This window comes from Ovis aries, chromosome 4 (assembly GCF_016772045.2).
Source record: "Ovis aries strain OAR_USU_Benz2616 breed Rambouillet chromosome 4, ARS-UI_Ramb_v3.0, whole genome shotgun sequence".
Taxonomy (NCBI): domain Eukaryota; kingdom Metazoa; phylum Chordata; class Mammalia; order Artiodactyla; family Bovidae; genus Ovis; species Ovis aries.
In genome coordinates this window covers 73,605,461-73,620,068 of record NC_056057.1, presented here as the reverse complement: position 1 = coordinate 73,620,068, position 14,608 = coordinate 73,605,461, and the positions used below count along the sequence as shown (strand labels likewise).

Below are 14,608 nucleotides of genomic sequence, written 5' to 3'. Positions count from 1 at the left end.
CCGAGGCATGCTTCCCAGATCGAATCCTTGTCTCCTGCATTGACAGACTGATTCTTGACCACTGAACCACCAGAAAAGCCCGCCATGTGTACTTTTGATGAAAGAGTCTTTTGTCTTCATAATTAGTTATATAATGGTCTGGTTGAGCTTACACAAAAAAGAATACTCTAAAATTCGGACATTTAAGTGTATGTACCTCTGTTACAGGTAGTAGAGACACAAATTTAAGACGTCCTGTTCCTCTCTCTCCTTCAGGTATAGGACAAATACGTAAATAGGTAGTTTTAATATAGTTTATTAAGAACTAGAATATAGCTAATGCATAGGGTTCTTGGAGATATCTCATATCTGTTTCCAGGCATAGCTTCTTGGGGGAATTGGAGGTTTTATCCTGTTGGAGATTAAGTAAATCTTGAAACATAAATAGGTGAATGACTTGAGCATGGGGTGGGAGTAGGAAGGAGGCAGTATGTAATTAGTCACAGACACTGGTATAATTTTCTTAACTAAAATTTTATTGTTTCAGAAAAGTAAAGATTAACAGAGCAGAATTGTGGACTTTAAATCTTATTTCTAATTAAGGGAAAGAAACTTTGTCAGTTTGGTGATCTAAGAAGAGAGGGGTTTGTCTTAAATATTATGTTGGAGAATGTAATGTTAAATTTTGCTAATTTTAAGAGATCAGTTTTTTTTATATAGGTCAGTGTGTAAAAACAACTGATATATTATTGATGGTTATTCCCTTTTTCCTTCCTTCAGAATGAAGGGAATATTTTGATTGCTGAAAGAAATGAAGTACAACAGAAGCTGTACATGGCAGTAGAAGTTTTTATTCTGGAAGTTGATGAGTTATCTCTTAATAAACGCTTAAAAACACTGCAGGTTGGAATTTTAAAAGATATTAAATATACATTAAAATATGTTTACCATTTGAGAGGTGAAATTAGCATTTGCCTTTAGACTTCAGACAGTACTGATGGTGGCAGAACTTTTTCTTTTCTTTGATGAATCCTAGTTTCTTTTTAATGATGTTAAAATTTTATATTGATATATTTAGTATGTTTATATATATATATGTATGTATGTATCCTGGAAGCAAGGTAAAATAGTCAGGCATATAAGACTTGTTAGAGGCGCAGTCATTGGGAAAACTCACAGAGAAAAAAGCAGTAGCAAGCAGGTTGGACATTTTTCTAGCAGAAAATCTAGTAAAGCTTTTATGTCAGAGTTAGGGAGAGGGATCTTGATCCTTGAGTGATGGCGGCTCCTAGATCTTTAGATAGAGTACAGTACCTCATAAGATATTGTGGAACCTTCAGTTCAGTTCAGTTTAGTTGCTTAGTCCTGTCCGACTCTTTGTGACCCCATGAATCGCAGCACGCCAGGCCTCCCTGTCCATGACCAACTCCCAGAGTTCACTCAGACTTGCGTCCGTTGAGTCAGTGATGCCATCCAGCCATCTCATCCTCTGTCGTCCCCTTCTCCTCTGGCCCCCAATCCCTCCCAGCATCAAAGTCTTTTCCAATGAGTCAACTCTTCGCATAAAGTGGCCAAAGTACTGGAGTTTCAGCTTTGGCATCATTCCTTCCAAAGAAATCCCAGGGCTGATCTCCTTCAGAATGGACTGGTTGGATCTCCTTGCAGTCCAAGGGACTCTCAAGAGTCTTCTCCAACACTACAGTTCAAACGCATCAATCTTCGGCGCCCAGCCTTCTTCACAGTCCAGCTCTCACATCCATACGTGACCATAGGAAAAACCATAGCCTTGACTAGATGGACCTTAGTCGGCAAAGTAATGTCTCTGCTTTTGAATATACTATCTAGGTTGCTCGTGACTTTTCTTCCAAGGAGTGTCTTTTAATTTCATGGCTGTAATCACCATCTGCAGTGACTTTGGAGCCCCCCAAAATAAAGTCTGACACTGTTTCTACTGTTTCCCCATCTATTTCCCATGAAGTGATGGGACCAGATGCCATGATCTTTGTTTTCTGAATGTTGAGCTTTAAGCCAACTTTTCCACTCTCCTCTTTTACTTTCATCAAGAGGCTTTTTAGCTCCTCTTCACTTTCTGCCATAAGGGTGGTGTCATCTGCATATCTGAGGTTACTGATATTTCTCCCGGCAGTCTTGATTCCAGCTTGTGTTTCTCCAGTCCAGTGTTTCTCATGATGTACTCTGCATATAAGTTAAATAAGCAGGGTGACAATAAACAGCCTTGACGTACTCCTTTTCCTATTTGGAACCAGTCTGTTGTTCCATGTCCAGTTCTAACTGTTGCTTCCTGACCTGCATACAGATTTCTCAAAAGTCAGGTCAGGTGGTCTGGTATTCCTATCTCTTTCAGAATTTCCCACAGTTTCTTGTGATCCACGCAGTCAAAGGCTTTGGCATAGTCAATAAAGCAGAAATAGATGTTTTTTCTAGAACTCTCTTGCTTTTTCGATGATCCAGCGGATGTTGGCAATTAGATCTCTGGTTCCTCTGCCTTTTCGAAAACCAGCTTGAACATCAGGAAGTTCATGGTTCACATATTGCTGAAGCCTGGCTTGGAGAATTTTCAGCATTACAGTACTAGCGTGTGAGATGAGTGCAGTTGTGCAGTAGTTTGAGCATTCTTTGGCATTGCCTTTCTTTGGGATTGGAATGAAAACTACCTTTTCCAGTCTTGTGGCCGCTGTTGACTTTTCCAGATTTGCTGGCATATTGAGTGTAGCACTTTCACAGCATCATCTTTCAGGATCTGAAACAGCTCCACTGGAATTCCATCACCTCCACTATCTTTGTTCGTAGTGATGCTTTCCAAGGCCCACTTGACTTCACATTCCAGGATGTCTGGCTCTAGATGAGTGATCACACCATAGTGATTATCTGGGTCCTGAAGATCTTTTTTGTACAGTTATTCTGTGTATTCTTGCCACCTCTTCTTAATATCTTCTGCTTCTGTTAGGTCCATACCATCTCTGTCCTTTATCGAGCCCATCTTTGCATGAAATGTTCCCTTGGTATCTCTAATTTTCTTGAAGAGACCTCTAGTCTTTCCCATTCTGTTCTTTTCCTCTATTTCTTTGCACTGATCACCGAGGAAGGCTTTCTTATCTCTTCTTGCTAGTTTTTGGAACTCTGCATTCAGATGCTGATATCTTTCCTTTTCTCCTTTGCTTTTCGCTTCTCTTCTTTTCACAGCTGTTTGTAAGGCCTCCCCAGACAGCCATTTTGCTTTTTGCATTTCTTTTCCATGGGGATGGTCTTGATCCCTGTCTCCTGTACAATGTCACAAACCTCATTCCATAGTTCATCAGGCACTCTATCTATCAGATCTAGGCCCTTAAATCAATCTTCATTTCCGCTGTATAATCATAAGGGATTTGATTTAGGTCATACCTGAATGGTCTAGCCATTTTCCCTGCTTTCTTCAATTTCAGTCTGAATTTGTCAATAAGGAGTTCATGATCTGAGCCACAGTCAGCTCCTGGTCTTGTTTTTGTTGACTGTATAGAGCTTCTCCATCTTTGGCTGCAAAGAATATAATCAATCTGATTTTGGTGTTGACCATCTGGTGATGTCCATGTGTAGAGTCTTCTCTTGTGTTGTTGGAAGAGGGTGTTTGCTATGACCAGTGCATTTTCTTGGCAAAACTCTATTAGTCTTTGCCCTGCTTCATTTGCATTCCAAGGCCAAATTTGCCTGTTACTCCAGGTGTTTCTTGACTTCCTACTTTTGCATTCCAGTCCTCTTAATGAAAGGGACATCTGTTTTGGGTGTTAGTTTTAAAAGGTCTTGCAGGTCTTCATAGAACTGTTCAACTTCAGTTTCTTCAGCATTACTGGTTGGGGCATAGACTTGGATTACTGTGATATTGAATGGTTTGCCTTGGAAACGAACAGAAATTATTCTGTCATTTTTGAGATTGCATCCAAGCACTGCATTTTGGACACTCTTGTTGACCATCATGGCTACTCTATTTCTCCTGAAGGATTCCTGCCCGCAGTAGTCGATATAATGGTCATCTGAGTTAAATTCACCCATTCCAGTCCATTTTAGTTTGCTCATTCCTGGAATGTTGATGTTCACTCTTGCCATCTCCTGTTTGACCCCTTCCAATTTGCCTTGATTCATGGACCTGACATTCCACGTTCCTATGCAGTATTGCTCTTTACAGCATCGGACCTTGCTTCTATCACCAGTCACATCCACAGCTGGGTATTGTTTTTGCTTTGTCTCCATCCCTTCATTCTTTCTGGAGTTATCTCTCCAGTGACCTCCAGTAGCCTATTGGGCACCTACTGACCTAGGGAGTACCTCTTTCAGTATCCTACCATTTTGCCTTTTCATACTGTTCATGGGGTTCTCAAGGCAAGAATACTGAAGTGGTTTGCCACTCCCTTCTCCAGTGGACCACATTCTGTTAGACCTCTCCACGATGACCTCCCCGTCTTGGGTTGCCCCATGGGCATGGCTTAGTTTCATTGAGTTAGACAAGGCTGTGATCCTAGTGTGGTTGGATTTACTAGTTTTCTGTGAGTATGGTTTCAGTGTGTCTGCCCTCTGATGCCCTCTTGCAACACCTACCATTTTACTTGGGTTTCTGTTACCTTGAGCATGGGGTATCTCTTCACGGCTACTCCAGCAAAGCACAGCGGCTGCTGCTTATCTTCAGTCAAATCCTACCATTTCAGAAATGACTAATTTAGAATGAATGGGCACGACAGTGTTCATTCCACCTATTAGCATAGTATTTCTTTCTGCTTATTGGGATCTTTTGTATCTTTTAATGCTGTTTAAAATTTTTCTCTTAAGTCCTCATGCATTTTTCTCGATTTAATCCAAGATGTTTGCATTTTTGGTTCCTCTGTGAATGCTGTCTTACTTTCACTGCCCTTGTTCTTTTGATGGTATAGAGGCATGCTGATGATTTTTATATACTGATATTTTTCTGGCAACTCTGCTGAACACTTTTTTACTCTTTGTCAGTTGATACTCTGGACTTTCTATGTGATTTTATCATTTGAACAGAATAACCCTCTTCTACTCCTACATTTTATGTATCTTTGAATATTTACTGCTTTTGACAATATCTTTAATACCAAGCTGAATACTAGCTATCTTGTTTTGGACTGTAGGTAGGGGGTTAAGCTTGCTGGAAAATTGGATAAAAGGTTATTAAGGGACATCCGAGCACTTGTGTCTTTCTGTACACCTGGTTGAAGATGTTGTTGTTCAGTCACTCAGTCATGTCTGACTCTGTGACCTCATGGACTGCAGCATGCCAGGCTTCCCTTTCCTTCACTGTCTCCTGGAGTTTGCTCAAACTCATGTCCATTAGGTCGGTGATGCCGTCCAGCCATCTCATCCTCTGTCATCCCCTTCTCCTCCTGCCTTCAGTCTTTCCTAGCATCAGGGTCTTTTCCAGTGAGTTGTCTCTTTGCATCAGGTGGCCAAAGTATTGGAGCTTCAGCTTCAACATCAGTCCTTCCAATGAATATTCAGGACCCATTTCTTTTAGGATTGACTGCTTTGCTTTCCTTGCTGTCCAAGGGAGACTCAATTTCAAGATTGAGTCTTCTTCAGCACCACAGCACCACAGTTCGAAGGCATCAATTCTTCAGTGCTCATCCTTTTTTATTGTCCAGCTCTTATATCTGTACATTACTACTGAAAAAACCATAGTTTTGACTATATGGACCTGACCTTTGTTGTCAAAGTAATGTCTCTGCTATTTAATATGCTGTCTAGGTTTTTCATAGCTTTTCTTTCAAGGAGCAAGCGTCTTTTAATTTCATGACTACAGTCATCGTCTGTAGTGATTTTGGAGCCCAGGAAAATAAAGTTTGTCGCTGTTTCCATTGTATCTCTGTCTGTTTGCCATGCATGAAGTGATGGGACTGGATGCCATGATCTTAGTTTTTTGAAATTTGAGTTTTAAGCTAGCTTTTTTACTTCTTTCTTTCACCTTCATCAAGAGGCTCTTTAATTCTTCTTTGCTTTCTGCCCTGAGGATGGTATCATCTGCATATCGGCAGTCTTGATTCCAGTTTGTGCTTCATCCAGCCCAGCATTTCTCATGATGTACTCTGCATATAAATTAAATAAGCAGAGTGCCAATATACAGCCTTGATGTACTCCTTTCCCAATTTGGAACAGTTCCATATCCTGTTCTATTGCTTCTTGACCTCCTGCATACATGTTTCCCAGGAGGCAGGTAAGGTGATCTGGTATTCCTACCTCTTTAAGATAATTTTTCATAGTTTATTATGATCTGCACAGTCAAAGGGTTTAGCTTAGTCAATGAAGCAGAAATAGATGTTTTTCTGGAATTCTCTAGCTTTTTATATAATCCAGCAGATGTTGGCAATTTGATTAATATGTAGTTTTCCTGTTATTATGTATGGTTCAGGAACCATTGGAGCCATTATTTGAAACATTTTCTTAAGCAGAATTGAATAAATAGTATAGGTTATTCCAGAATGGTGAAATAAGATTTGCATAGAAAAGGACAGTGATGTAAGAGTTCACCTGTCTAATGTTCGTGACTGTGAAGGGTCCTAGGCATAACCTGCAAGGACTGTCAAACCCCCATTCCATAATGTGAACTATACCTCATGCCTCTCTAGGTGGGGGGAACAGTTAGCATTCTTGGGGAATGTGTCTGGGTGCAGTGAAGGCCAGTCCTTTGAGGGAATGAGCAACCATTCTGCGCCTGGGAAGACATCTGGTGTTGTGGAGGACCATGGCTTGAGACTCTTACCAACCAATTGGAGTGGAATTTGCACCCTAGTTCAATTGGCTATCCTTTTCACCCTGGCATTTCGACACTCGGATCCACCTCTTAAGCAGACTAACCACAGAGCCAAAAGGAACACTCTTGCCCCGAGTGGGTCATTTGATCCCTATATAATTATTCTATTGGGGTCCCTAGAAGTATTACTAATGAATCCAAGGCTAGAAACCAAATAGCAGCAGGGTTCGAGTCAGTATTATTCTGGTGGTCCACAATTAATAAAAATGTTGATTGGATAAACTATATTTACTATAACCAACAGAGGTTTGTTAAAACTATACCAGAGATGCTCTAAGGGGAATAGCAAAACAGATACTACCAGCAAAATGGCATGGGGAAAATTGACTGGCCTTAGACATGATTCTGGAGAGGGCAGTGGCACCCCACTCCAGTACTCTTGCCTGGAAAATCCCATGGATGGAGGAGCCCCGGTGGGCTACAGTCCATGGGGTCGCTAAGAGTTGGACACGACTGAGTGACTTCAATTTCACTTTTCAGTTTCATGCATTAGAGAAGGAAATGGCAACCCACTCCAGTGTTCTTGCCTGGAAAATCCCAGGGACGGGGGAGCCTGGTGGGCTGCCGTCTGTGGGGTCACACAGAGTCAGACACGACTGAAGCGACTTAGCAGCAGCAACAGTGCAGCTTTACTCTGTAATGGTTTATTTCTTTTCATTGACTGTTACAGAGTTAAAGGATCGGCAACCAAGATCATTTTAAAACTCTTTTCTTTTTAAAATTTAATATTAAAAGACTTTTTGCCAAATCTGGTTTGTTTCCCTTTCTATTCTTCCCTTTTGTCACCAGATTATTCTTTTTTTAACATTTTTTTTAATTTTAATTTTTTAATTTTTATTTTTACTTTATTTTACTTTACAGTACTGCATAGGTTTTGGTATATATTGACATGAATCTGCCATGGGTGTACATGAGTTCCCAAACACGAAGCCCCCTCCCACCCCACATCATTCCTCCGGATCATCCCCGTGCACCAGCCCCAAGCATCCTGCATCCTACATCGGACATAGACTGGCGATTCGTTTCTTACATATTAGTGTACATGTTTCAATGCCATTCTCCCAAATCATCCCACCCTCTCCCTCTCCCTCAGAGTCCAAAAGTCCGATCTACACATCTGTGTCTCTTTTGCTGTCTGGCATACAGGATCATCATTACCATCTTTCTAAATTCTATATATATGTGTTAGTATACTGTATTGGTGTTTTTCTTTCTGGCTTACTTCACTCTGTACAATTGGCTCCAGTTTCATCCATCTCATTAGAACTGATTCAAATATATTCTTTTTAATAGCTGAGTAATACTCCATTGTGTATATGTACCACAGATTTCTTACCCATTCATCTGCTGATGGACATCTAGGTTGTTTCCATGTCCTGGCTATTATAAACAGTGCTGTGATGAACATTGGGGTACACGTGTGTCTTTCAATTCTGGTTTCCTCGGTGTGTATGCCCAGAAGTGGGATTGCTGGGTCATAAGGCAGTTCTATTTGCAATTTTTTAAGGAATCTCCACACTGTTTTCCATACTGGCTGTACTAGTTTGCATTCCCACCAACAGTGTAAGAGGGTTCCTTTTTCTCCACACCCTCTCCAGCATTATTGCTTGCAGACTTTTGTATCGCAGCCATTCTGACGGGTGTGAAATTGTACCTCATTGTGGTCTTGATTTGCATTTCTCTAATAATGAGTGACATTGAGCATCTTTTCATCTGTTTGTTAGCCATCCGTATGTCTTCTTTGGAGAAATGTCTATTTAGTTCTTTGGTCCATTTTTGATTGGGTCATTTATTTTTCTGGAATTGAGCTACATAAGTTCAGATTATTCTTAAATTTCTCTATTTTGCTAAAAAATAGTTATATTTTTATTTATTTTCTTCAAGTATTTAAGTAATATAACGTACTTTTATAATGAAGGTCAAAGAAGTGAAATGTCACAATATTTGATTTCATTAGCATTTATTGGGGCTTCTTTTGTGGCCTACAGTACATGGTTAATGTTTCATGACTTTTTATAAATTCGAAAAGAAAATATATTCTAGGTTTTTTGTGTGCAGTGTCTGATCTACAGCTTAAGCTATGATCTGAAGCTTTAATCTTCTGTATCTTTGCTTAGTTTTTTATCTGATCATTTTGTAAATTTTGAGATTTTTTAATATTTTCTAGTTAATATATATTCTAGTTTTCTTTAATTTTTCAAAATATTTCAGAGCTTATTGTTAAGTGTTAATGAATTCATGATTGTTATCTATTTTAAACTATGTATTTTTAAACTATTAGGTAATAATAGTTTTTCCTTAAGGTGTTTTGGGATAAATTTTTATTTTTGTTTCCTTTTAAAATTTTTATCCTACTTGTCTTTCTGGTTAATATTTGCCTTATATATAGATTCTTTTCTTCTTCCATTTATTTTATATGTCTCTCTTAGACAACACTTCAGTGGATCATTTTTTAAAAGAATCAGTAAAACATTTAAATCTGACTTTTAATGAATGGGTAATTTAATTGATTTATATATAATTACTATTTTATTAGAACTTATTTCTGTGACTACTTTTGTGTTTCTGTTTATCATGATTTTTTTTTCCTCCTTTTCTTCCCTCTTCCCTGTATACCTTAGAACATTCTCCCTTGCCTCTGGTGGGTCTTATCTGTTTTTATCTCTCTCCCAAATACCAGCTAACCAAACAATCACAATTGCTGTCTATGATTTTACTCACAGACTATTACAGGTATAGTATATGAAAACTCAAGTAAGAAACTTTGTAGAGTTGAATTATTTTCTGACTCTTCATAAATTGTTGGATATCTTTTGGTTCACACTGTATTTTAGAATACTTTCTCTGAGAGTCCTTTCAAGCAGAGATTGAGTGGTTGACTTGGTAAGGTATTAAATGTCTCAGGATATCATATTTAAACAACTCAAATATTTAAGCCGCTGATTACATTTAAACTCTTTTCAACAGTTACTTAATGAGCTATAAAATATCTTAGATGCAAAGGCTATTTTCTCTTAAGACTTTTGAAAATAATAATCCATTGTTTTCTTATTTCTGTAGTTGTTGATGAGTCTCATTTTTGTCCTAATCAGTAGTCACTAATTGATTCTTTGCTGTATTCTGCCATTTAACCAAACCATGTGTTCTTTATTTCAAAAATTATTTCTTCATGCTTAATAATTTCAGTTGTTTATTATTTATAATTACTTGGTTTTGCTTTATGTTTCCAATATCCTTTCTATTTTTGAGAAGATTTGTTATGCTTATTTTGAGTTCTCCCTGTTATCTGGGCCATTGATTTTGCTTCCTTTTTATAAGGTGGCTTCAGTTCAATTCGGTCGCTCAGTTGTGTCCAATTCTTTGCGATCCCATGAATCACAGCACGCCAGGTGTCCCTGTCTATCACCAACTCCCAGAGTTCACTCAAACTAACATCCATTGAGTCAGTGATGCCATCCAACCATCTCATCCTCTGTCGTACCCTTCTTTTCCTATCCCCAATCACTCCCAGCATCAGTGTCTTTTCCAATGAGTTAACTCTTCGCATAAGATGGCCAAAGTATTGGAGTTTCAGCTTTAGCATCAGTCCTTCCAATGAACACCCAGGACTGATCTCCTTTAGAATGGCTTGGTGGATCTCCTTGCAGTCCAAGGGACTCTCAAGAGTCTTCTCCAATACCACAGTTCAAAAGCATTAATTCTTCTGCACTCAGCTTTCTTTATAGTCCAAATCTCACATCCACACATGACCACTGGAAAAAACCATAGTCTTAACTAGACAGACTTCTGTTGGCAAAGTAATGTCTCTGCATTTTAATATGCTATCTAGGTTGGTCATAACTTTCCTTCCAAGGAATAAGCGTCTTTTAATTTCATGACTGCAGTCACCATCTGCAGTGATTTTGGAGCCCAAAAACATAAAGTCTGACACTGTTTCCACTGTTAACCCATCTATTTGCCATGAAGTGATGGGACCAGATGCCATGATCTTCGTTGTCTGAATGTGCAGCTTTAAGCCAACTTTTTCACTCTCCTCTTTCACTTTCATCAAGAAGCTTTTTAGTTCCATTTCACCATCTGCCATAAGGGTGGTGTCGTCTGCATATCTGAGTCCTTATTGACAAATACAGACTTAAATTGAAGAAAGTAGGGAAAACCACTAGACCATTCAGGCATGACCTAAATCAAATCCCTTATGATTATACAGTGGAAGTGAGAAATAGATTTAAGGGACTAGATCTGATAGACAGAGTGCCTGATGAACTATAGACAGAGGTTCGTGACATTGTACGGGAGACAGGGATCAAGACTATCTCCATGAAAAAGAAATGCAAAAAAGCAAAATGGCTGGCTGGGGAGGCCTTACAAATATCTGTGAAAAGAAGAGAAGCGAAAAGCAAAGGAGAAAAGGAAAGATATAAGCATCTGAATGCAGAGTTCCAAAGAATAGCAAGGAGAGATAAGAAAGCCTTCCTCGGCGATCAGTGCAAAGAAATAGAGGAAAAGAACAGAATGGGAAAGATTAGAGATCTCTTCATAAAAATTGGAGATACAAAGGGAGCATTTCATGCAAAAATGGGCTCGATAAAGGACAGAAATGGTATGGACCTAACAGAAGCAGAAGATATTAAGAAGAGGTGGCAAGAATACACAGAAGAACTGTACAAAAAAGATCTTCATGATCCAGATAATCACTATGGTGTGATCACTCATCTAGAGACAGACATCCTGGATGTGAAGTCAAGTGGGCCTTAGAAAGCATCACTACGAACAAAGATAGTGGAGGGGATAGAATTCCAGTAGAGCTATTTGAAATCCTGAAAGATGATGCTGTGAAAGTGCTGCACTCAGTATGCCAGCAAATTTGGAAAAGTCAGCAGTGGCCACAGGACTGGAAAAGGTCAGTTTTCATTCCAATCCAAAAGAAAGGCAATACCAAAGAATGCTCAAACTACTGCACAATTGCACTCATCTCACACGTTAGTAAAGTAATGCTCAAAATTCTCCAAGCCAGGCTTCAGCAATATGTGAACCGTGAACTTCCTGATGTTCAAGCTGGTTTTAAAAAAGGCGGAGGAACCAGAGATCAAATTGCCAACATCCGCTGGATCATGGAAAGAACAAGAGAGTTCCAGAAAAACATCTATTTCGGCTTTATTGACTATGCTAAAGCCTTTCGCTGTGTGGATCACAAGAAACTGGAAAATTCTGAGAGAGATGGGAATACCAGACCACCTGACCTGCCTCGTGAGAAATCTGTATGCAGGTCAGGAAGCAACAGTTAGAACTGGACATGGAACAACAGACTGGTCTCAAATAGGAAAAGCAGTATGTCGAGGCTGTATATTGTCACCCTGCTTATTTAACTTACATGCAGAGTACATCATGAGAAATGCTGGGCTGGCGGAAGCACAAGCTGGAATCAAGAAATATCAATAAGATGGCTTAGTTTGTTAGATTTCTTTCAGAGTGCTTGTGTTAGTGCCACATTTCATGCTCCCCTGTACTTCTCCTCAGGACTGCATATGCTCTTGAAGAATTATCACCTATCTTGGTGTGCTGTTACGTGTGTATGTGTTAGTGTGGAAGAGGGACCTTGGGAAGAGTGAAAGCTTGGGGCATACCTTTGAGACTTCAGGTGGATTTAGGGAATAGGATAGGCTTGCTTCTCAGAACTTACAGGCTTGCAGTCTTGTCAGGGAATTCCTTAATTTTAAGGAATCCTATGCGTTGTTTTCTGTTTCTCAAGGGCCCTCTGTTCCTTATCGGTTGCTGGAAAACAGGAATGAGCAGAGCTGCACGCAGCTCTCAGGACTGAGGTCATGAGGCAGAACACATACATGGATTTGTTTCAGTAACCTTTTACTTTTCTGTAAAACTCCTTAGTCATGTTCCTATTTCCAATACACGGATTGTCTTCTGGCCCTGTGACGATTGTTACTCCCCTAGTTACTGTTGTTATGTGTCTGGTTTCGGTGTTTTTTACTTAACCTTATTTTTTACCTAACGCTTCCTTGTATTACAATATATAAGCACACGCTGCCCTGAATAAAGCACCCTTGTTCCACTAGAGACTTGGGTCCCCTGCAGCCTTCTTTCCTTGGCCTTCTTTTCGTCGACCTCTGTCCCCAGGTTCTGGTCTGTCAAGAAGACCATAACACAGTCTCGGCTCAACTACTTCCTATTGGCTTCTGTTCTAGATAATCTTCCTCTTCAGAGGACCTCTCAGTCCCTCCCCCTCAGCCTTTCCTCTTTTCCAGGGGCTGCTCCCCTTAGGTGTAAATGGTACTGGGTATTCGGGGGAAGGGGAAGAGTGCTTGGCCAAGTCTTCTGTCCTGGTTATCAGTTTTTGCCTCCTCTAGTTTTCCGTACTGTACTTGTATAAACCCATTGCCTCTTGCTTGTGCTGCTGCTTTCTTGCCCAGTGTGAGGAAGGGAGAAGAACATATGAGGAAAATTCTTTTTTCCCAAGATGATTCTTTGCTGTGCACAGGCTGTCTCCTACTTGCAGTGATTGTATTCATTCAGTGCTGAATACCAGCCATCTTCTTTCTTTCCAAGGGTTTTTCAGTTTTGTGATAAAAATTTCTGGGATCTATTAAGTTTTCCTCTTGTCTCTGTGCTGTTTCTTGGGTCTTAGTCCTGGAGGGAGCCATCAAGCTATCTTGTCTCTTCTAGTCCTTTCTAAAAATGCTTTTAAATGTATATTCTTGTTCAGTAGCTCAGTCATGTCCAACTCTTTGTGACCCTGTGGACTGCAGCATGCCAGGCTTCCTTGTCCTTCACTGTGGTTTCCCAGAGTTGGCTCAAATTCATGTTCATTGAGTCGATAATGCCATCCAATCACTTCATACTCTGTGGCCCCCTTCTCCTCCTGCCTTCAGTCTTTCTCAGCATCAGGGTCATTTCCAGTGAGTTGGCTCTTGTCAGGTGGCCAAAGTATTGGAGCTTCAGCTTGAGCATCAGTCCTTCCAGTGAATGTTCAGGATTGATTTCCTTTAGGATTGACTGGTTTGATCTCTTTGTGTCCAAGGGATACTCAAGAGTCTTCTCCAACACTATAGTTTGAAAGCATCAATTCTTCAGTGCTCAGCCTTTTTTATTGTCCAGCTCTCACATCCGTACATGACTACTGGGAAGATCAAAACTATATGGACCTTTGTTGTCTAAGTGATGTCTCTGCTTTTTAATATGCTGTCTAGATATATATGCTTAATGTCTTTCCTTAATTGGAATTCTTTGTACAATTTGGTATGTTTATTTTTACTTAGCAGTAGCCCTTAGAAACTCCCATGTCAGGACAAAATAGATTATGTAAAATCAGAGAAAAGAGGATACTTTCTACTTAATTAAAAGCCTAGGACTATAAAGCCGTCTGTTTATAAACTTAATTCATTTAATGAACTTCTACTATTATAATCCAAGTAAATCACCTTCTAGGTAGTTTTATGCTTTTATGTCTAGATATTCAAAGTTTTATTTATAAACTTCTCCAAGATAGAGATTCAATATATCATTTAACTGTCTCTCAGATTCTAATATGATGCTTTACTCTTAGTATAAAGTTAATTAACTTTAATAAACAGAAGTATCTCTCTGCAGGATTTGTCAGCCTCTTTAGAAGCAGTATATGGACAGGCCAAAGAAGGAATTAACTCTGAAGAAATACTGGAAAAATTTAATGACTGGAGGTGTAATAAAAGAGAGGAGTTCACCAGTGTTAGAAGTGAAACAGAGACTTGTATACAACGTCTTGTAGCATGGTTCCAGAATACTTTAAAGGTAACAGGAGTTCTGCTACCTGGTGATGTT

At 39.5% G+C, this 14,608-nt stretch overlaps 1 protein-coding gene across 3 annotated transcripts in view; it reads left to right on the top strand.

The window, feature by feature from the left end:
• Nucleotides 1-14,608, top strand: part of STK31 (serine/threonine kinase 31) — a 93,043-nt gene that overhangs the window by 35,099 nt on the left and 43,336 nt on the right. For all 3 annotated transcript variants that reach the window (XM_027968673.3, XM_042248671.2, XM_042248672.2), the window contains exons 11-12: nucleotides 760-882; nucleotides 14,399-14,578. In XM_027968673.3, the coding sequence (XP_027824474.2) occupies nucleotides 760-882; nucleotides 14,399-14,578 (303 nt within the window). The remainder of the gene's footprint in view (nucleotides 1-759; nucleotides 883-14,398; nucleotides 14,579-14,608) is intronic.